The 22,080-nt window shown below is 45.7% G+C and overlaps 1 protein-coding gene across 2 annotated transcripts in view; it reads left to right on the top strand.

Moving 5' to 3' along the window:
* Window positions 1–18,315, top strand: part of DOP1B (DOP1 leucine zipper like protein B) — a 124,134-nt gene extending 105,819 nt beyond the window's left edge. For both annotated transcript variants that reach the window (XM_069760768.1, XM_069760767.1), the window contains exons 26-37: window positions 763–829; window positions 1,041–1,185; window positions 1,863–1,948; window positions 2,067–2,176; window positions 3,154–3,300; window positions 10,966–11,027; window positions 11,370–11,498; window positions 11,699–11,835; window positions 14,348–14,403; window positions 14,501–14,659; window positions 16,154–16,286; window positions 16,831–18,315. In XM_069760768.1, the coding sequence (XP_069616869.1) occupies window positions 763–829; window positions 1,041–1,185; window positions 1,863–1,948; window positions 2,067–2,176; window positions 3,154–3,300; window positions 10,966–11,027; window positions 11,370–11,498; window positions 11,699–11,835; window positions 14,348–14,403; window positions 14,501–14,659; window positions 16,154–16,286; window positions 16,831–17,085 (1,486 nt within the window). In that variant the 3' untranslated portion in view covers window positions 17,086–18,315. The remainder of the gene's footprint in view (window positions 1–762; window positions 830–1,040; window positions 1,186–1,862; window positions 1,949–2,066; window positions 2,177–3,153; window positions 3,301–10,965; window positions 11,028–11,369; window positions 11,499–11,698; window positions 11,836–14,347; window positions 14,404–14,500; window positions 14,660–16,153; window positions 16,287–16,830) is intronic.
* Window positions 18,316–22,080: the final 3,765 nt, after the last annotated feature.

Below are 22,080 nucleotides of genomic sequence, written 5' to 3'. Positions count from 1 at the left end.
CAATGAAGGCTCCGAGAAACAGATTTTACGGTAAGCAACCAAAAATCCTGTTTTAGTAACGCACATCATTCTATTGTTTACCAAAAACAGAATGAGGCCTACAAAGAAAAGAACACCGTACCTACAGTCAAATATGGTGGTAGTTCAAAGATGTTTTGAGGTTGTTTTGCTGCCTCTGTCACTAGGTGCCTTGACTGTGTGCAAGGCATCATGAAATCTGAAGATTACCAAAGATTTTGGGTGACAATATAGTGCTTAGTGTCAGAAAGCTGGGTTTGCGTCCTAGATCATGGGTCTTCCAGCAGGACAATGACCCCAAACATACTTCAAGCAGCCCCTAGAAATGGATGGAAACAAAGCGCTGCAGAGTTGTGAAGTGGCCAACAATGAGTCCGGATCTCATTGATCACCTGTGGAGAGATCTTAAAATTGATGTTGGGAGACGATGCGTTCACATGAGAGACCTGGAGGAGTTTACAAAAGAAGAGCGCTCCAAAATTCCAGCTGAGAGGTGTAAGAAGCTCGTTGATGGGTAGAGGAAGCGATTCATTACAGTTACTTCTTCCTAGGGGTGTGCAACCAAATATTAAGTTGAGGGTGCCAACAATTTTGTGTGACCCATTTTGGGGGTTTTGTGTGAAATTATGTCCAATTTGCTTTTTTTTCTCTTTTTTTGTGTTTCGATACACACAAAATAATCACGTGTATAACAAAACATGCCTCCATTCATATAAGTTTCTATACATGTCCTTGTTTCCGCAGTATACTGAATGACTTTGTGACCCGGACCCCAAACTTGGAGAACAAGAAAGACCAAAAGGATCTGCAGGTAAAACTGTACTTTCACGTCTTCTGTTATTGATTGATGGCGTCATACCATCGGTGACTACCTTCTTCGGGCCCCTGATGCTTAAGGGTCTCCAAGAAAACCCCTTGGATCAGTGGGGTCCTATAGATTAATTTTGGCTAATGCTAATTAAAGAAAATAAACCATGATGTTGTGAGCCGCATACAGCAAACAGCCTGTGTTTGCATCGCAGGACGTGACGCAGAAGATCCTGGAGGCGGTGGGCAACGTGGCCGGGTCGTCCTTGGAGCAGACGAGCTGGCTGAGCAGAAATCTGGAAGTTAAGGCGCAACCTCAGGTGTCTCTGGATGAAGCGGATGCTGATGGGGAGCTGAGCGGTGAGAATACGGATGCATCATCGCCCGGTCAGGAAAAAATCTAAATAACTTTAATTACCACACTTGAGATAATATTATAACCACCGGGACTGTAAGATCCGCACCACTAAAGCTGTATTGTGTCTCCATCTCCAAGATCCTATCCCAATATGTAGTAGGTTTAATAATAATAATACAAAATCCCTCCAATTAGAAATGTAGTGCAGTTCTTCTGATTCACTATGTCTCTTTCCTCATGTGCAGGGCATTGCAGGTGCTTAGGTATCCATGGTTACCACCACTAGGTAACTGTTACCCTATACCTAAGCTACTGCAATGCCCTGCACATGGGGTAAGCAACATGGCGAATCAGAAGAACTATACTATGTTTCTAATTGGAGGTGTTTGCTAATATTAATCTTATTACTACACCTACTATGTATTGGGATAGGATCTTGGAGATGGGAATACCTCTTTAATCCTCAGGATCAATGGGGGATCCTGGCGGTCCATTAGAAGTGAATGGAACCAGATTACCCCCTTTAAATGATAAATGCTCTGTGATTATGCAGTCTCCCCCTACTGGTCATAGGAAGAACTGAAGCTTTCCTGAGTGTTCTCCTACAGACGCATGCACCATAGCACAGAGCAGCAGGGAGATGACCGCGCTACTAAGCTGCATTGTGTTCTCCATACAGATGATAACGCCGCTGCTCAGTCGTCCATGGTCTCCGCATCGGCCCCATCGGTCTATAGTGTGCATGCGCTGTCGCTGCTTGCAGAGGTGAGTGCCGCTCTATTTGTGCTCCTGGTATCCCCTAATATATGACCATGCATCATTGGGAAGGAGTCACTACGGAGCTGGTGGGGGTTGAACTCCTCTTTTCTGCTTTTTGGTAAAGGTTCTGGCCACTCTGTTGGATATGGTTTACAGAAGTGATGAGAAGGAGAAAGCCGTGCCCTTAATATCCAGGCTCCTGTACTTTGTCTTTCCCTATCTCCGAAATCACAAGTATGTACCCATTTATAAGTCATATGCTCCAAGCATAAGATGGATTGCAAATGACAAAAACTATAAAAGAAGAAAATACAAAAGGCTTTTGCAACAATCGTCATCCATCCTCTGTAGTGGTGAGGTTTATTTAACGGCTAATTAAATAAAAAAAACAAAAAAAAAACTTATAGGTGTCCAAGTGATCAGCAGGTGATGCCTCGGTGAATAATTATGTTAACGTTTGTACATAACAAAAATAAAAATAACGTCTAAGTGAAGTGAACACACCAGCAACCAAATGTCCGATGGCAGCACAGATGCACGAGTGTAAATCACAGCATGTAAATGGAGAACAGCTCTCTGGACATTTACAGTCTCAGAGTAGCGCCACAATATAACACTTGTCATTTATTATTGTTACTTTTGTCTGTACAAAATTACTTACATTTCTCTTTCATTCCCTTGTTCAGCTTCGTGGTGTATATTAGTTTTAATGCCGCCAGCTCAGCTTTGTGCTGCACATGTGTTTTAATTCTGCCCGGTCTTGTGTAATAGGCTTTAATTTCTATGATTTCTCCCACGGTTTCCATTCATTGCTGCCTTCATGCCCCTGTATTACATGGTGTAAGGCAGTCGTGTAATTATTCCCTGTTCACTCTGCTCTTCCCCTAATGACTGGATGCTACAGCTGCCCAGCATGTGAAACACAATCTTTCCAGAGAGAAAGAGACATATGATGTGTAAACTTTCATAATCCAGGGAGTAGGAGACGAACGGTAACCACATGTTCTATGCGCCAAATGTAGCGCTGGCACGAGATCTACAGCAGGAGGATGGTGACTGCGCACGAGGGCCCGGTATATTATTAATGATGGCGTTCCATATTTAACATATAGGAAAATAGAAGGGAATACATTGTTCAGGAGGAAGGATGAACCAGCAATGCGATAGTCCAGAGACGTACATTAACAGGAACATGTCCTCTCCATTCCCAGCTCATACAATGCCCCCAGTTTCCGTGCCGGTGCCCAGCTCCTCAGCAGCCTCAGCGGGTACGCCTACACCAAACGGGCTTGGAAGAAGGAGGTCTTGGACTTGTACATGGATCCCGGCTTTTTCCAGATGGATATGTCTTGCATTCAGTAAGGACGCACCACCTCAGTATCAGCGATATGTCAGTGAATGGAGGAAATGTTCCGTAGTATCAGGACGCCACTGGAAGGTTTATCCCGCAGATTGGGTTTGTGCTGCAGATTTGGTCTGTGCCACCGGAAGGTTTATCCCGCAGATTGGGTTTGTGCTGCAGATTTGGTCTGTGCCACTGGAAGATTTATCCCGCAGATTGGGTCTGTGCCGCAGATTGGGTCTGTGCCGCAGATTGGGTCTGTGCCGCAGATTGGGTCTGTGCCGCAGATTGGGTCTGTGCCGCAGATTGGGTCTGTGCCGCACATTGGGTCTGTGCCGCAGATTGGGTCTGTGCCGCAGATTGGGTCTGTGCCGCAGATTGGGTCTGTGCCGCAGATTGGGTCTGTGCCGCAGATTGGGTCTGTGCCGCAGATTGGGTCTGTGCCGCAGATTTGCAGTTTGGACTGCCATAACTTCATGTGCTGATTAGCCACAAATGGGGCTAAACTGGAAGCCTTTGCTCGCTGCGGTTGCCGCCATCACTGGTCTTGGGTAGAATTTAACACGGAAACACCTTCATTAAACGGAACCTGTCCGATAACGTTATTAACCTGCAGATATTTGGTTAATCTGCAGGATACTAGCGTTATGAAGGTACTGAAAGGAGAAAATGAACTTTATTTCTCTCAAGAGCCGCCGGCTTTCAGTCATGGGGGTGTGCCGGAGCAATGACTGTAACCACTGAGTGCAGCAGCAGTAGCCACACCCCGGCACTGACTGACAGCCAGCTCTACAGTGCATCAGTACAGAGTGGCTGTCAGTCAGTGCCGCTGCTCTCAGTGCTATTAACCCTATATCTGCAGGGTAATAGTGTTATGGCACATGACCGGTTCCCTTTAAATCACATCTCACTTATTAAAGTGTATGGAAAGAAAACCTATGAAAAACAACATATGAAACCACTACACCCAGAGACCCGGGACATGGATCTCAGGGAGAGTGACATAATACATGGTTATCTCAATCTTCACATACATTATATTAGATTAAAATATTAGGAATAAAATACATCGATCAATCACATGTAAGGAAACGTCCAAATTGGAGCACGCAGGTAGAATATATATAAACCAGGTTAATAAAAATATACTGAAACTTTAAGGGAAACTGCACATAAGCCCAGGAACAAAAGTGAAAGTGTCTGACGGTTCGCATTCGCTTCTTCAGGGGGAAGGGGTTAAAGAGCCTGGTCACATGACCTAGGCTATAAAGCCAAACCAGAATCTTCTCTAAAAAGTATGACCTCCCATTTGCAGAGAGCTAGGTTTCTCCTTCGCCTCATTGGGGGACACAGACCGTGGTATATGCTGCTGCCACCAGGAGGCTGACACTAAGTAACACAAAAAAAGTTCGCTCCTCCCCTGCAGTGTACACCCTCCTGCTGGCTCCCAGCTAACCAGTTCTTGCTTAGTTTCCGTAGGAGGCACACGGACGGGTCTGCTATTCAGACCCAAAGAACTCTTTTTTACCGTTTTTTACTTTTTACTACGGTCGAATGGGGTGACGGATTCTTTCATGTTCCGATCTCCTCGAACCATCAACAGGCGAACACGGGAGTTTCACCTCTCCGTATCCTCTCCTGCGACGTGGGAAGCCACTGCCTGAGCTGATTTTAGGGGCGACGGGCCCCTTCAAGGGCACCGATCTCCCCCCTCCCTTATCAGACGAGCACTGGAGTTTCACCTTCAGTATCCTCTTCTGCAGCCAGGCCTATTGCCGGACATTCAGCCCTGTCCACCAGGTCTTACCCTCGGCTGTACAGAGGCACCTTCCAGCGTGGCGTCCGAGCAGCCCCCACTGCATCACCACTGAAAAAGCGGATGATGGAAGGAGGCAGACGGTTCCTCTCCACCCCCCTTCTGCAGGGATGGTGGATGGAGGCTCCCCAACCCTGCACCGTCCTATCTTCCCGGGCACAGCTCCTACCTGCAGCCCCCTTCATATTGGGGTAAGTGCTCCGTGAGATTTGGGTTTTTCCGGCGGTCAGAGGAGGGCTCCATAGCGGCAGGGTCCCCACAGAGCTTCGCGGCACTTTTCCCTTCAGTCTGCGGGTGCGCGCCGGCCGAAGCCATAAATTTAGTCCCCGGCTTCGGCCCTGTTTAGGCCGCATCCCGGGAAGCCCGGCCCACCGCTTGCTTTATTCTAGCGGCTCCGCCCCCCTATTTAGGCGCTTCTCATTCCAGACGAGATCTCGGCGGCCATCTTCTTCCTCCTCCATTTGCCGGTCATTAGTTTTTCTGGAAGGGGCTGCCGCCGGCGGTTTTTCAGCGCTGAGGTCAGCGGTATTCCAGTCGGGGGACTCAGAACCTCGGTAAGGTGATTCGCCCCCCGTCCCCCCCCCCGCACGCACCCCGGCAGCATTAAGGGACTAGCTTTCCCTGTTTTTTATATACTTAAGGCCTGCAATCTCCAGCTCTCCTGCAAGCTCCGGTCTTAAAGGCACGGGTCTTAAGGGTACATGACCTCATTCCTTGGTATTTTAGACTCATGCCCAGTAGTCGCTGGGCCCATAGGTGCTTCCCCAGCTTTCCATGCCTTTTTATTAATCTCATGACCAGCATTCCCTGGTCTTAAGGGTTCCCTAGTTTAAAAGGGTCACATCTCCAGCATTCTCTGCTCTGCCAGAAGCCGGTCATTTTTCCCATAGTTCTTAATCAAATGAGCTCAGGAGCCCCCGCTGCCGCCGATCCTGGCTCTTCCAGTTTCCCTCAGGGGGCTCCACCTTTCCCTGGCCTTACGCTCATGGCCAGTATGCCCTGGTCTTAAGGCACATGGCCAGTATGCCCTGGTCTTAAGGCACATGGCCAGTATGCCCTGGTCTTAAAGGCACATGGCCAGTAGGCTCCCGTCTTAAAGGTACATGACCAGCATTCCTGGTCTTAAAGACGCATGACCAGCATTCCTCACTCGACCAGTATTCCTGGTCTTAAAGGCACGTGACCAGTATGCCCTGGTCTTATAGACACATGACCAGTATGCCCTGGTCTTAAAGACTCGTGACCAGTATACCCTGGTCTTAAAGACACGTGACCAGTATACCCTGGTCTTAAAGGCACGTGACCAGTATACCCTGGTCTTAAAGTCACGTGGTCAGTATACCCTGGTCCTAAAGGCACACGACCAGTATACCCTGGTCTTAAAGACACGTGACCAGTTTACCCTGGTCTTAAAGGCACATGACCAGTATGCCCTGGTCTTAAAGGCACGTGACCAGTATTTCCTGGTCTTAAAGGCACATGTCCAGCATTCCTCACGCGACCAGTATTCCTGGTCTTAAAGGCACGTGACCAGTATGCCCTGGTCTTAAAGACACATGACCAGTATGCCCTGGTCTTAAAGGCCCATGTCCAGTATGCCCTGCCTTTTTAAGGCACATGACCAGTATGCCCTGGTCTTAAAGGTACACGACCAGTATGCCCTGGTCTTAAAGGCACGTGACCAGTATACCCTGGACTTAAAGGCTCATGACCAGTATGCCCTGGTCTTAAACGCAAATGACCAGCATGCCCTGGTTTCAAGGGCACATGACCTGTATGTCCTGGACTTAAAGGTTCATGTCAAGTATTTCCTGGTTCTTAAGGGCTCATGACCAGTAGGCCCTGGTTCTTGAAGGCACATGTCCAGCATGCCCTGCTTTTAAAGGCACATGAACAGTACGTCATCTTACTAAGGCACAAGACCAGTATTCCCTGGTCTTAAAGGCTCATGACCAGTACTCCCTAGTCTTAAAGGCGCATGACCAGTATTTACTGGTCTTAAGGGCACATCATCTATCCTAAGCTGGTCACCCTAACTGAGCGCCGGAGCACTCTACATGCTCCCTCTCCTACAATGGGAGCCATCGGCTAGCAGGGGCCGCAAGTATTCTAGAAAAACGTACAGGCTCTAGAAAATCTCCATCAACAAATTGACGGGGTATGCAGGACAGAAACCTCTAAGTAGGATGCCATACCTGGTCGGATTTTTATGGACGACGGGTCCTTTAAAGGGCTCCGATTTCCTCCCACACCTTCAACAGACGAGCACACGGAGTGTCGCCTTCATGTATCCTCTTCTGCATCCAGGCCTATCGCCAGACATCCTGTCCTGTCCACTCGGAACTCTGGGCATGTACGGAGGCACACATTTGTGGCGTCCTAACAAGGAGGGTTTCCCCCCCCTTTGTATCAGATGCAAGAAAGCAGACGATTCCTCTCCACGTCCCTGTTAAGAAGAGGGTGGATCGAGGGTTCCTTATTTTCTACTCTGCACGACAATGGCAGAGACCTGCTGGTTGCAGTCCCGCATTCTGCCACTGGGCAGACTATCCGGGTAGAATTTCTTGTGGTATACCTACCAGTATCTGGCCGGTGTATCATCAATTAAGATACCACAGACGGTCGGATAGCAAATCTAGTTCGTTCCGTCTTGTGTTTTCGGGTTCAGCGCTCTACCCTTCCTTAGCCGCCACATGGGTTGCTTGACCAATAGTCTCCTGGTCTGAGACCTTAACTACTTCGTTTTCAACAGTATAGCTGGCCAATCAAATCTTCTGAACGGGAGACTAGCAGGGGATCGTATCTCCTCTACAGACCCAACCAGCAGTGGAAGCATTGTCCAGGACAGTCTAGATCTAAGGGATCTTGGTTCCAAAAAGGAGGGAATGAAAAGTGTCACCATTCCTGGACCTCAAACTTCTAACAACCTTTCACAAGGTCCTCCTTTTTTCGGATGGGGTTCCTCCGCTCAGCCATTACTTCAACAGATAGAGGTGGATTTTTCTGGCATCCATCGACATTCGGGATTCTTACCCTCACATGTCTATTTCTCCTCTCTACAATAATTCTCTTCGCCTTTCCATTCGCGAACAGCTTTTTCAAGTCACGACCTTGCCCTCCGGCCTGGCTACCACACCAGAGTGGTCGCAAGGGTCATGACGGTTGTCATGTGCTTCTTGCACCTTAGAAGCATGATCGTCCTGCCCTATTTGGTGACTTTGTAGCCGCTCTTCTAGGACTACGCTGAGTCGTCTATATGACTTGCAATACCCTCTCAACTGGTCTAACAGCTAAACTTAGACAAGTTTTTTTCCTCATGCCCAGTCCAGCAGATCCTCTTTGAGGATGATCCGGCCCAAGAAGGATGGTTATTCTCTCTCGAGTCAAGGTCGTGGCCCTTCAACAGAGAGCTTGTGCACTTGATCACTCATTCCCTCGGTTCAGTCAAATTCGCTAGGAGGGTTCTGAAAACGACAATGGAAGCGTTTTCCTTTGCTGCGCTCGTTTTCTGCAAGTCAATCAGGCTTTCAAAGGGTAGTCTCTGAACTCTTCCTTGTCCAGAGCCTTCTCCTGGTCCAACGGTTATTAGGGAATACCAATGCCAGTCTTCTTCTCCCGATCTTTTCTCTGGAGATCCGAACGGTACGACTGATCCTACAGCAGGTCCACTGCCTTTTGGCGGGTCTTCAGTTGGATATTGCCACGGCTGTGCCACACGTTAACCATCTAGCAAGTACCCACAGTCAAGCGCCATGGCCAAGGTACCTCGCACTATCTGATGAGCCGAGATCTATCATTCGGTGATCTCAACAGTACATATCCCTGGAGTAGAACACTGGGCGGCAGACATATTCAGCCGTCAGGTTTTCTCCTCAAGTGAGTGGGAACTTCACTCGGAAGTCTTCCATCGGATCTGCCTTCACTGGAGTTCTCCAGATGTAGGTCAGATGGCGTCCAAGCTGAACGCCAATGTACTCCGTTCATGGTCTGGCCTCGCTCCAGGACCATCGCAGTGCATGCTCTGTTCTTGACCGGTTTTTCCGGGTGCCATTATAAAAAGCACGGAACAAGCCATACACTAGTTATCATGATTAAGGGTGCTTTTCCACCTGAAACGCGTAGATAGTGTTTTTATTATTATTTTGTGCTGATGTTTTACCCTCTGCTTCCAATATGAAGTGAATAAAAGTACCAAGTTTTACTTTTCACTGCCTCGTTGAGCTGGATTTCCTTTTTTGCCTTTGCATGCTCTGTTCTTCCATGGTACCAATTTCTATAACCCCTCTTCCTCTACGTCTGAGATCTTTTCGGAAGCAGGAAGGGCCCCAGTGATCCCGGGAGACCCGCACTGACCATGTCAGGTTTTCTCGCTTACGGTTCTAGTATTTTTCCGTCTTATTGCGACAAAACTGGAATTATGGACCCTTAACCTGTAGTTCTTCCCTACCGCGTACCGTTAGATCCGTGGGACCTTAATGGTCCTGGGCATCTTACAGTGGACTCCTTTTTTGATCCGGACAGACTTTACTATCAGGGAAGGTCCCTTCCTTTCTTTCTCTGCGTTCTTGTCCTCCTGACGAGTCTTCTGAACTCGTCGTTCTGTTCTTTATCTTTTTTCCTTATTACCATCAAGGCAGGGTTGCCCTCAAGCCATCCCCTTCCCTCGTTGCCAAGGCGGTATTGTATTCCCACTGTTGCAGGGGCATCGTCCTCTCATCTCTTTCGGCTTCAGTCCACAAGACGGAAGGGGTTCTCCATAATCTGGAAGAAGTGAATGGGTACGTATCGAGGACGGCGTCCTTCCAAAGGTTGGACACTTTACTTGGGTTCCTCGATGGTAAGTAGGCTTCCTGACGGTCGCAGGAAGGGTTTAGCCGTTTCTTCGGCCATTTTAGCCTGGTGGATTCTTTTCTCCATCCAGGAGTCCTTCCGGGTTAGATGTCAGCCTATTTACCTGTCTGAGGGCTCTAGGCACCAGACGTCGGCAAGCACGACCGCAAGCTTGCATATTCCTCCAGTCCGCATGCTTTCTTGAAGCACTATTATTCACATACTTCCACAGATGTGAGTCTGGGCAGGCGGACTTTGCAGGCCGCGGTGGCGCATTTGTAAGTAGCGGTTACACGGCCTGATCTGATGTTGTCCCCGCCCAGGGACTGCTTTGGGACGTCCCATGGTCTGTGTCCCCCAATGAGGCGAAGGAGAAATAGGGATTTTTGTTTACTCACCGTAAAATCCTTTTCTCCGAGCCATTCATTGGGGGACACAGCTCCCACCCTGTTATTAGCTTATGCTTTGTTTTTTATCTTTTGATATGTTACACTCTCATACATAATGTGACATGTTTTACGCTTATATGTCGGTATTGATCTCCTACTGCTTTTGCACCGAACTGGTTAGCTGGGAGCCAGCAGGAGGGTGTATACTGCAGGGGAGGAGCTAACTTTTTTTGTATTACTTAGTGTCAGCCTCCTGGTGGCAGCAGCATACACCCATGGTCTGTGTCCCCCAATGAATGGCTCGGAGAAAAGGATTTTACGGTGAGTACACAAAAATCCCTATTTCGCTCACGTGTCCTTGGTTTGACTGATACATTGTAACGACTACATCAGCTGAATGTGGTGAGAAAAAGAATGTGATAACCTCCTGTCCCCACCGGAGCCGTGCAGCCTGATGGTGCGCCATTGTTCATATGGATGGCTTCCTCCATTGTATTTGGCCGGTCATCCCTGGAGACACCGGTGTCTCCTACATGTTATCTGTTCTCGTTTTATAGCGTTTTACCTGTTTATTACCTGCTTTGTGTAATTATGGATGTGCTTCACCTGGAATTGTAGACTTACTGTCTTTGCTCTTGTTACATAGTTGGAAATCCATCATCGACCACCTGTTAACTCACGAGAAGACCATGTTTAAAGATCTAATGAGTAAGTCCATTTAGTTTAGAAATCGATTCCCCGGGCTAGTTACACGATAAATTGTGTGCCTGCAGCCACCACTAGAGGGCGCTCATGGCATACAGAATTGCACAGCTCCCATATTAACATAGTAAGGCATCGCCCTCTAGTGGCGGAAAAAAAAAAAGTTTATAATTCCAACAAGTATTTAATTAGGATATGCTGTTATTTTATAATGGATGGGGAACTCCATCAAGCCTGAAAATAAAGGGGCTGCGGCGCTGATGTAGAGCATCTCAGACAAGCCCTCGTATGTAAAGTGCACATATATTCATTATATTGTGCCCACATGTCCTGTTCGTTCTTTTGTAGACATGCCGAGCAGTTCCCTGAAGCTTTACCCTAGCAGCGAGCAGAAGGCCATGTTATTGAAACGCCAAGGCTTTGCCGTATTCAGCGGAGAATTGGATCAGTATCATCTCTACCTGCCCCTGATACAAGGTGACCATAGAGTAAACATCCTATCAACACGTACTCTTACTGTGAGGGTCTCCACCATTCAGGCGTGGAGACGGTCGCTTTTGGAGAACCGGACCCTATGAGCGGAGTCCTGGACCTGAGCGGGGTCCGTTCCCTCCATGGTCTCTGTATGGCATACTGCTGCGGTATATAATGACTATTTCACCTGCTTTATTTTTCAGAGCGTCTGACAGATAACATCCGCGTAGGGCAGACGCCCATAATGGCGGCACAGATGTTCCTGTTTTTCCGCGTCTTGTTACTGAGGATTGCTCCTCAGCATCTCACCTCATTGTGGCCGATCATGGTGACAGAGCTGGTGAGTTGAAGAGCGGAAATACATCATTATGCTGCAAAGCAAAACCAAATTTGGGGGGGGGAGGCAGAGAAAAAAAATAGTGAGGAGGATGCAGAGCTAAACCAGATAAAGCCATAAAGTTAAGGCAATTCCTTGTGTTTTACCATCTCCAAAAGCCAAATTTGGAATTCACCACTATTCCAGCCGATCACATCATAGACGATGATCAACTGAAAGTGACAATTTGAGCATAGTGGTGTAGGGGGATATAGTCCCTGTAAAAATGGCTCCTTCAGTTGACTCAGAAATGCTCATTTGGCTGCTCGGTGCACCCTAGGTGTGAACAAGAGGCTCCGTGCATCACTGATTGTGCATGTCCCCAGCTCCCTCGCTGGCTTGTCTGGAAGGAGCAGTGTATGCAAAGAGATCTCAGGCAAGTCAGCACTGTCATTCACCAGTAAGGTAGGTGGGGATATGGAAAACCAGTGGGTGGGAGTGGTGCACTGAGCCTCTCGGCCACACCCAGGGTGCACAGAGCACCCCGAGAGGCATATTTTTATTAAACTTCACTTTCCGCAGAACGGAACCAGTGATTAAATCTTACAATGTGATTTTTTTTTTTTTCTTATAGGGACTACATCCCCTATAGTGCTATGTGCTTAGTTTATACTGCCAGTTTGGGCTGAAAGACTCCCCTTTAATAGCAATTCTGATGTGTTTTACATCGATAAATATGCCAAGAGTTGACATCACAAACTATGTAGAAGTGTTTTTCCACGGAAATTAATAGAAAAACAAGCTGCCAAAACCAAGTGTCAGGGAACTGCCATGGGATCTCGCAGATACCCCACCGCTGCCACCAATTTGTCACAAAACAAGCACTCCGCTGCCTTCAATCGTCAGGACAGTCACTCAACTGATTTGCGATTGATGGACAAGGCCACGGCTGGTTTCACTTCTAGGCAGGATACTGTGCGCTTCCCAGAGACCATATAGTATATACACGTCCGATTCCATCCATCTATCTATACTTCGGTACTGTCACCATCAAGCACTCCGCAATAACCTAAGAAAAACTAACTGCACCCACCAATTGTTTATATAAGTTGATTGGAATCCCATTACCAATAACGTATGGCATCACGAGGCTTCAGGGCTGCGGTTTACACAGCAAGAGATACTAAGATATTAAATGTTATATATTTAATCTGAAAAGTAGGCAGTGTTTAGAAAAGTATACAAAATATATTACAAAAGGGGACAAAACAGTACAGTATATAGAGTCACATAAAATGAAAGGGGATAATAAAAGAAAATTATTCAACCTGATGTTACATAAATGGCACCGGATCTTTATGGTGGGGAGCTCTCCGGGTGAAATACGGAACAATCCTACATCCTGTATCTCCCAGCATCGAACAATTATTACAACTCAGAATCTGCTTTAATCAGATAGGAGTCTCTCCCACGTACCTCCCCTTTGATGGGGCAGGTCAATGGGATGCAGCGAAGTCCCCAAAAATTAGGAAATCCCCAATCTTCAGGAAATCTTCCTCCCTGTAGATCTCAGGTGGAAGATATTCCACATTGCCTATCGTGATTTTCGCTTTCGATAGATTGGAAACATGGCATATATAACGTTAGGCTTACCAGGTGACGGGTTAGCAAAGCATTGGCTTATCTAAAAAAAATTCCTTCTAAAATGTGACATTTATTTAAATAATTTAAAATAGTCTAAAACAGAAAACGAAAAAAAAAAACAAGAAAAGAATATCAAATATAGTAAACCTTAGGGTATAAAGTACATATGGAAAAAATCTGTAGTTCTGTAGATGCCCTGATTTGCACCCCTTGCTGGCTGCCGACGTTTGCACCCTAGCTTGGACGCAATGTAGCACCGCTGAGACCTACAATTAGGCCACAATATATCACAGATGTCATATGGACAGTGGTTACTCCATGAGCCTCCTGAGAAACTATAAGACTAAGCGGAAACGCGTCGGGGCTGCATATATGATAGAGGCTATGGATAAGTACAATACCCTGTTCATGTTCCTTGGGATCTGGCTGTATAACGGTCTGGCTTTGGTCCTTAACACATTTAATTTTTCTTTGCGTGACATCTTTGTTAGAGAGGCATGGTCTTCTGTGGACAAACTTTAGTATAGAATTTTACCAGGTTGATGGAGTTTACCATGTGTGTTTACGCTTTTGCTCCTGTGTCAGTTGAGACACAGGTCGCAGGAGCAGTGTTTCTACAAACCGCAGTCTGTCCTGACACATGACTAGATTTTATTTCATTCTTGTAGAACCCCTTTAATGTAGTAGTAATAATGATAGTATCAATGCCCTCGCCATAGTGTAACAATGCCCACATCAGTGTGCCAGTCTCGACGACTGTCTCCTGTATACTCAACACTTGTTTAAAATGGATTCATAAAAGAGCCGCAGGTGGCTACCACGGCTGTATGCGTATGCAATACATATTAATAATTGATGTACTGTCTGCATGACATGATCTTTTTGTCTTCAGATCCACGCGTTTGTCCAACTACAAGATGATTTAACGGAAGAGGAGACCACAACAAAGTAAGATCGCACTGGTTTCTCACTTTCTCCTCGGCAATCCTCTCATGGATGTGACGATTCCCATTTACATCCTTTTGTTGTGTATTATTTCTTTCAGGAACAGTAAAGCAAATAAGCAGAAGGCGGCACCGACTGAGAGCAATGGCCCCGTGTATGCGGAAATCCAGCAGAACTGTCTGGACTTGTACTTATCTGCTTGCAAGTTCCTGGACACAGCGCTGTCATTCCCTCCAGATAAGATGCCTCTGTTCCAGATGTAGGTCCCCGAATGCTATGATGTGTCCCTTTTTAAGGTTCTTTTTTAGACTTTTTTTTTTTGTTTTTAATATTCAAATGGATTAAAATCTTTCATGGATGATCAACAGCATGTCTGAGCATGCTCATTCAGCTCCATTTACATATCTGAATCCTTTATAGGTCTTAAAAAACTATTATAGTATGTAGAAATGAACATTTATGCACAGCTCAGGGGATCGGACATCTTCATATTTAGTCTTGACCAATCAGACGTTTATGGTTTATCCAGTGACAATGTAAAAAGTCACATTTTATAGAAGATCTTATTGCAGAAATGGTGAAATCCAAGCAATTGGTATCTGCTACATGTTGGTACTATACATGCCGACCTGATATTAGGCTAGTACCTCAGGGCTGCAGCCTGATACTCATTTATACAGTGTAATTGTTCTATATGTGCAAGGGACATTCTCCACATGTGGAGCAAAGGTGATTCCAGCAGCTAAACAGGAAAGGCTTCTTTACAGTTAGAGCAGCCAGAGCGTGGAATGCCCAAATAATAATGGAAGATACCATAAAAGTTTTTTTTTTTTTAAGGACTAGATTTTATTACCGCAAATGGCATTGTGGGTTATAAATAATCTTTTTCAGTTACATGGTTAAATATGTTGAAAAAAAGATCTAGGTCCATCAAGTTCAACCTTTAAATGTAAACTCACAATTTTGGCATTTTAAGCACCTCTATAACCAACTGAGCTAACCAGCCACGTTAATGTAATTTTCTCTTTTCTGTGAGATCTGGTCTCCTCTGGAACCAAACCCATGACCTACATCATTGTAGGCAGCAGCTAAAGCTATGAGCCACAGCCTGCAATAAAGAATGTAGAACTGGTGGAAAAAGGTTCAACTTGAAGGACCTGTATCTTTTTTTCAACCTATGTGACTACGCTGCTCATCCTTTCGGGTGGCTGTGACCGCTGGAATAGCCGAACTTTTCATTCATGTGGCTGGAGCCACCAGGTTAGACCCCCTACTGATCCTATGGACAAGCCATAATGTTCAAAAGGTGTAGGCCTCACTATGGACAACAGATCTGTTTACAGCAAAGGTGATAAATGTCGGATTCTTGGGGTCACACAATTGGGTCCCACAGGAACCACCACAAGGTGGGTCCCTTGTCACGCATTTCTCCAATGAGGAGAACTTTGAAGTCAGCGGTGGTCGAGCATGCTCAGTACCGCTTCATTCAAAGTCTAGGGGACTGATGGAGAAAGCAAAGTAACGCACCAAGGAGAACCACACATCCTCAACCATCGCTTCTCCTCACAGCAGTTCCTAATTAGTGAATGGTGGGGATCCCAGTGGTGGACTATCTATATGGAATTGTCTACTATGAGAAAAGCCCTTGAAGTCCCAGGGGACCCCCTTAATAGATATTTGCAGAATAGTGATGATTGGTAATCTGATGTCTGAAAATGTCACAGTTGGTGATGATTTCTGTTTTGTTCATCAGGTACAGATGGGCTTTCGTTCCAGAAGTGGACGCAGAGTCGTGTGCGGTTCCAGCAGCGGACGTGGTGGAAAGTCACCAGGAATGTAAACCTCACGTAGTCCGCATACTGGAGCTGATGAGAGTGAGGTTCGGGGTAGGTAGCTGCAGGTCTATTGCCAGTTTAGAGCAAAGTTGCCAGAAAGATGGGTTATCCTTACATGATGGACCCCTGAGATCCTCACTGATCCCAAGAACGAGAGTCCCAAAGTGTGAACGGAGCAGAATTGCACATGTGACCACAGCTCCATTCACGTAGAGGGACTTTATGAACTAAGTTCACAGAATTTTTGAGGGTCCTAGCGGTCGGACCATCAGCGATCACACAATGGATAGATAACAAATGTATTTAGTGGGAAAACCATTAAAGGGGTTGTCTAGTGAAAACAAGTTACCACCCATCTGTAGGTTAGTTGATAGCTTGCTGATGAGTGTGGATCCGACCACTAGGACAACAGAAGAATTGGCAATTTTTATCCCTTCTAATGGGGGTAACAGTGTTCTGTACCCTGCTGTCGGACCCCCGTTGATCAGCAAAGTATCGCCTATCCTAAACATAAGTGATAACTTGATACCGGCTGTTGCCGCAGTTTAGGGAAATCTCAGACTTTGTACTTAATACAGTCTAACTTATTCCTCAGGAAATCAGACCAGAAAGCTCAAGTGTCAAGAAAACCGAATTCCCGCTTCTCAGTCTCCGTTCTGTATCCAAGATCACGCAGCTGATGCCGTTTTTCAGGACTCTCAGCTTCGTATTCAAAGCAAAAGGAAGGGGACTGGGCCAAACTCCGGATCTGGATGTCTCGGTGGAATACCCAGTAGAAGACACCACAAGAGTCCTTCGGGAACTCGAAGAAAACGTGGAATCTGACTTCCTGGAGAGCATGTCAAGTTAATGTTTCCGATGTCTACGCTGCCGCTATATGAAGGGGGAATGTGAAAAGACGATATAGATAATACCAGTACAAATATATATAAGATACAAATCCTTCTATGAAACTGTAATTATATTTTATGTGAAATATTCCGAAATAAGATAGATCGGCCAATAACTAATTCTTCCTTTTGTGACGTACAAAGAGCACAGAAGCAAAGAGGCAGATTACTGTACGCTGGAAACGTGTCAGCAGCTGATGTCTGATGGGTTGCCAAAGCAAATGTGTAATATGCATGTAAAGGCATTGTAGTGAAAATGTGTTATTAGATACCTGATTGGTTGGGGTCTGGGACCCTCTGCAGTGACCAGAATGAAGATGCCGCAGTTTTCATTAAACCACAGTGTCTCCTTCATCTTTGCTTCCAAGAAAACACCATTTGCAGCAAAGTATTTTCCCTATTCATGTGATTTGGGTTGCATCGTGTAACACAGCGCCCGGTCAGAGCAGGCGCTACAGCCTCTTCAATCAGGGCAACGGAAGGAGGTGAAGGGGAGCATTGAAAATGTATCTTATCCAAATGTCAAAAATGCAATTATTGCATCTAATTTTCCTAAAGAGGTCGTCTACCGGAGTGAGGTTTTAGGAAAACTCGAATAACAATGCAAGTAACATTGTATAGTTTTGTCAGACATCGTGTATCTACCAACCAGCATACAGTTGTCAGACATCATGTCCGTAACAAGTAATATACAGTTGTCAGCCATCATGTCTATAATGAGTAATATACAGTTGTCGGGCATCTTGACTGTAACAAGGATTATATAGTGTTCGAGCATTGTGTCCGTAATGAGTAATATACAGTTGTCAGACATCATGTCCGTAATGAGTAATATACAGTTGTCGGGCATCTACTATATAATTGTCTAAGGGTCACTTACGTCTGTCTGTCTGTCTGTCCTTCTGTCACGGTTATTCATTCGCTGATTGGTCTCGCCAGCCGCCTGTCATGGCTGCCGCAACCAATCAGCGACAGGCACAGTCCGATTAGTCCCTCCCCTGCTCCCCTGCACTCACTGCCCGGCGCCCGCTCCGTAATCCCCTCCACTCACCGCTCACACAGGGTTAATGGCAGTGGTAACGGCCCGCGGTGTAACGCACTCCGTTACCGATGCTATTAACCCTGTGTGTCCCCAACTATTTACTATTGATGCTGCCTATGCAGCATCAATAGTAAAAATATGTCATGTTAAAAATAATAAAAAAAAAAAAACTGCTATACTTGGGCAATATACTACGTGACTGGGCAATATACTACGTGGGCTGTGCAATATACTACGTGGACATGCATATTCTAGAATACCCTATGCGTTAGAATTGGGCCACCATCTAGTCATGTCCATAATGAGTAATATACAGTTGTCGGGCATCGTGTCCATAATGAGTAATATACAGTTGTCGGGCATCGTGTCCGTAATGAGTAATACACAGTTGTCGGGCATCGTGTCCGTAATGAGTAATACACAGTTGTCGGGCATCGTGTCCGTAATGAGTAATATACAGTTGTCGGGCATTGTGTCCGTAATGAGTAATATACAGTTGTCGGGCATCTTGACCGTAACAAGAAATGTAGAGTTCTCGGGCATCATGTCCCCAGCAAACCAAACAGATCTTCTGTAGTCTGCTTTCTCTGGCAGTACTATAGACAATGAATGGAGGTTGAGCGTGCCACCTCTGCTCCATTCAAGATGGGGCACAGCAGAGACCCATTTTTGAGATTGCTTAGTGAAACGCAGCAATGAACAAGTTATTCACTATCAATAGGATAGGGGATGACTTGTTAATTTGGAAATAACCTTATAACAACTACTAGTCTTTTCTAAGCTATGGGATATATTACTGTCACTGTAGATATTTAAGTCATAAAGGTAAGTATACAAGACACTCCTGACTCCCCTGTATACAAGATAATCGGCAGATTCTGACAATTTTTCTGTAGCATATATGTGCACCATAACCAACTCCTGTGGCCGCACTTCGCCTCCATTTACTTCTGTGTAACCGGTCCAGACACTTACACTGATATGCAAGCTTAAAACGTAGATATCACCTTGTGGTTAATAGACATGATCAATGTGTTGGACGAGTCCTGCTGACATGACTTCCCAGAAAAAGAGATGAAGATGTCCTTACCACAGAATTCGAAAAAACTAATTCCTAACATCGCACAGTACTTTCTGAATAATAAGCTTTTCTGCTGGTTTCCATGCATAAGTTTATATAAACTACGTGGCTGTCAGGTCGCACCGTGTACCGCTCAGCCTTGCTCCTACATAGCGCAAATGCTGCATTTTTTCCTCTCAAGTTTTTTGTGCAAAAAATCGAATTCATTTAACAGCTCAACAAGCGGAAGTGATTTCTTGAATCCTCATGCCCATTGTGCATTTAAAGACTGTGTCGATCTCTGCGTTATTTAGCATTTTTTTCCATAACTGCTTCTATTGAGGAACCTGAAAAATGTAAGTAAAAAAAAAACGCAATTGTATTTTAAGTGATAATTAGAGATGAGCAAACCCGAACTTTAAGTTCGGGGTTCGTACTGGACAGTTAGGGTACCGTCACACTGAAACGATGCCTCAGCGATATGACAACGATGTTGATCGCTGCAGCGTCGCTGTGTGGTCGCTGGAGAGCTGTCACACAGACAGCTCTCCAGCGACCAACGATCCCGAAGTCCCCGGGTAACCAGGGTAAACATCGGGTTACTAAGCGCAGGGCCGCGCTTAGTAACCCGATGTTTACCCTGTTTACCAGCGTAAACGTAAAAAAAAAAAAAAACATTACATACTTACATTCCGTGTCTGTCCTCCAGCGCTGTGCTCTCCTCTGCACTGTCAGCGCCGGTCAGTCATAAAGCAGAGCGGTGACGTCACCGCTGTGCTTTCCGGCTGGCCGGCGCTCACAGCCAGTGCAGAGAAGCACAGCGCCGGAGGACAGACACGGAAGGTATGTATGTAGTGTTTGTTTTTTTTACTTTTATTCTGGTAACCAAGGTAAACATCGGGTTACTAAGCGCGGCCCTGCGCTTAGTAACCCGATGTTTACCCTGGTTACCAGTGAAGACATCGCTGAATCGGCGTCACACACGCCGATACAGCGATGTCAGCGGGAGATCCAGCGACGAAATAAAGTTTCAGACGATCTGCTACGACGTACGATTCTCAGCGGGGTCCCTGATCGCAGTAGCGTGTCAGACACAGCGAGATCGTAACGATATCGCTGGAACGTCACGGATCGTGCCGTCCTAGCGATCAAAGTGCCACTGTGTGACGGTACCCTTAGTGTCCAGTGTTAAACGCCAAACACAGAATTCTCTGGGAGGAGGGAGAGAATTTTTTCCTAGATCAAAAGTTCGGGTTCCCGTTCTTTTCAGTCGGGTTCTGATTCACGTTCTGATACCTGAACTTTGGAATAAAGTTTTGGTCAGGTACCAGAACCGAACCTCCACAGGTCCGCTTATCCTTAGTTATAATGTATTTTCACTGGAAAACCCCTTTCAGGCTACGTTCACACTAGCGTTATGCTAGTTTGCGTCGGGCGACGCAGCGGCGACGCATGCGTCATGCTCCCCTATATTTAACATGGGGGACGCATGCGTTTTTGTTTGTTGCGTTGTGCGACGCATGCGTCTTTTTTGCCGCAAGCGTCGGACCAAGAAAACGCAAGAAGTTGCATTTTTCTTGCGTCCAAATTTCGGCAAAAAACAAAGCGTTTTTGCGTGCGTTTTTATTTGCGTTGTGCGTTGCGTCGCCGACGCAGCGGCGCACAACGCAAATGTGAACGTAGCCTAAGGCCAATTTAATGAGCTTCTTTCTGCTCCTAGATCAGCGCCACTCAACTCTATCCAAGTCATTCGTCGCTCTTATAATGGCTCATCCTCACGGCTGACCCAACCATCCCTCTGTCCCCATACAACATTATGTCTGACACCGACCCATAAACAAGTAGTAACGTATCATGTGGATTTTTTTTTGTCTGTGTGTTTTCACCCAGACAAACCCCATAATTTTGTTTTCAGGTTACATCCACATGAAACTTTCGCATTTTTCCTAGTACATCAGCGCTTCTTTTTTTTTTCCTCTCATTTGCACCAGAGACTATGAACGACGGCAGTAAAAACGTTCCAAACTATTTAACAAAAAGAGGAAAAAAAAAATCCCAAAGAGATTATGAGCTGGATACCTATGTATACACCGTCTGTATTTATTATGTTGAAGTAATTGGTCATAATGAATAGCTGAAAATAAGATTTAACGTTGTAATATTAATAAATAATATTAAAAATAATATTAAAAATAATGACTCCATAATGGTAAAGCTACTGGATGATCTATTATTAATAGACCCAGGAAATACGGTAATTAAAAAAAATTCTATGCTTGCCCCCCAGACCAGCGTCTCTGCTCCATTCTCAGGCCAATGTCCTCCGCAGGGTTTCTTCCACGAAGACGTAATTATTTTGGTGGGGGACATTGTTGAGAGTGGAGTAGCAGCATTGGTCTTGTGATGGGGGGGGGGAGGATAGAATTTTATAAAAATGTATGTAGCCCTCAGGGGCCACTAATCTGGAGTTGTCCAGTAGGAAAGAACCAGTGGTGCTCTGTAATTGTGGAACTACAAGTCTCAGCATGTAGAGAATATGCAGATTATCCGACATTGTGGATAACATTTTGCAAAATATCATCCACACACTGAAAAAAAAACCTGTATCAATTATTTTTGCACTGCTAAAGGGTCAAATCCACATTTTCTGTGACAAAATCCACAAGAGAAAACGGATTGCAGATTTCACGGCCTATACGTCCCATGCGGGTGTGTCCGACTCCTAACCATCACACTTAAGTGACAGCAAGCAGAGATCTTGAAAGCTGTGAAGAATTGATATTGGAAAATTATATATACAGATATTAACTATTTATTTGCTGGGATCAGGATCCCTCATTATTTCTGTGTTAA

Source organism: Ranitomeya imitator, chromosome 3, assembly GCF_032444005.1.
Source record: "Ranitomeya imitator isolate aRanImi1 chromosome 3, aRanImi1.pri, whole genome shotgun sequence".
Lineage (NCBI taxonomy): Eukaryota > Metazoa > Chordata > Amphibia > Anura > Dendrobatidae > Ranitomeya > Ranitomeya imitator.
This window is presented reverse-complemented; position numbering and strand designations above follow the sequence as displayed.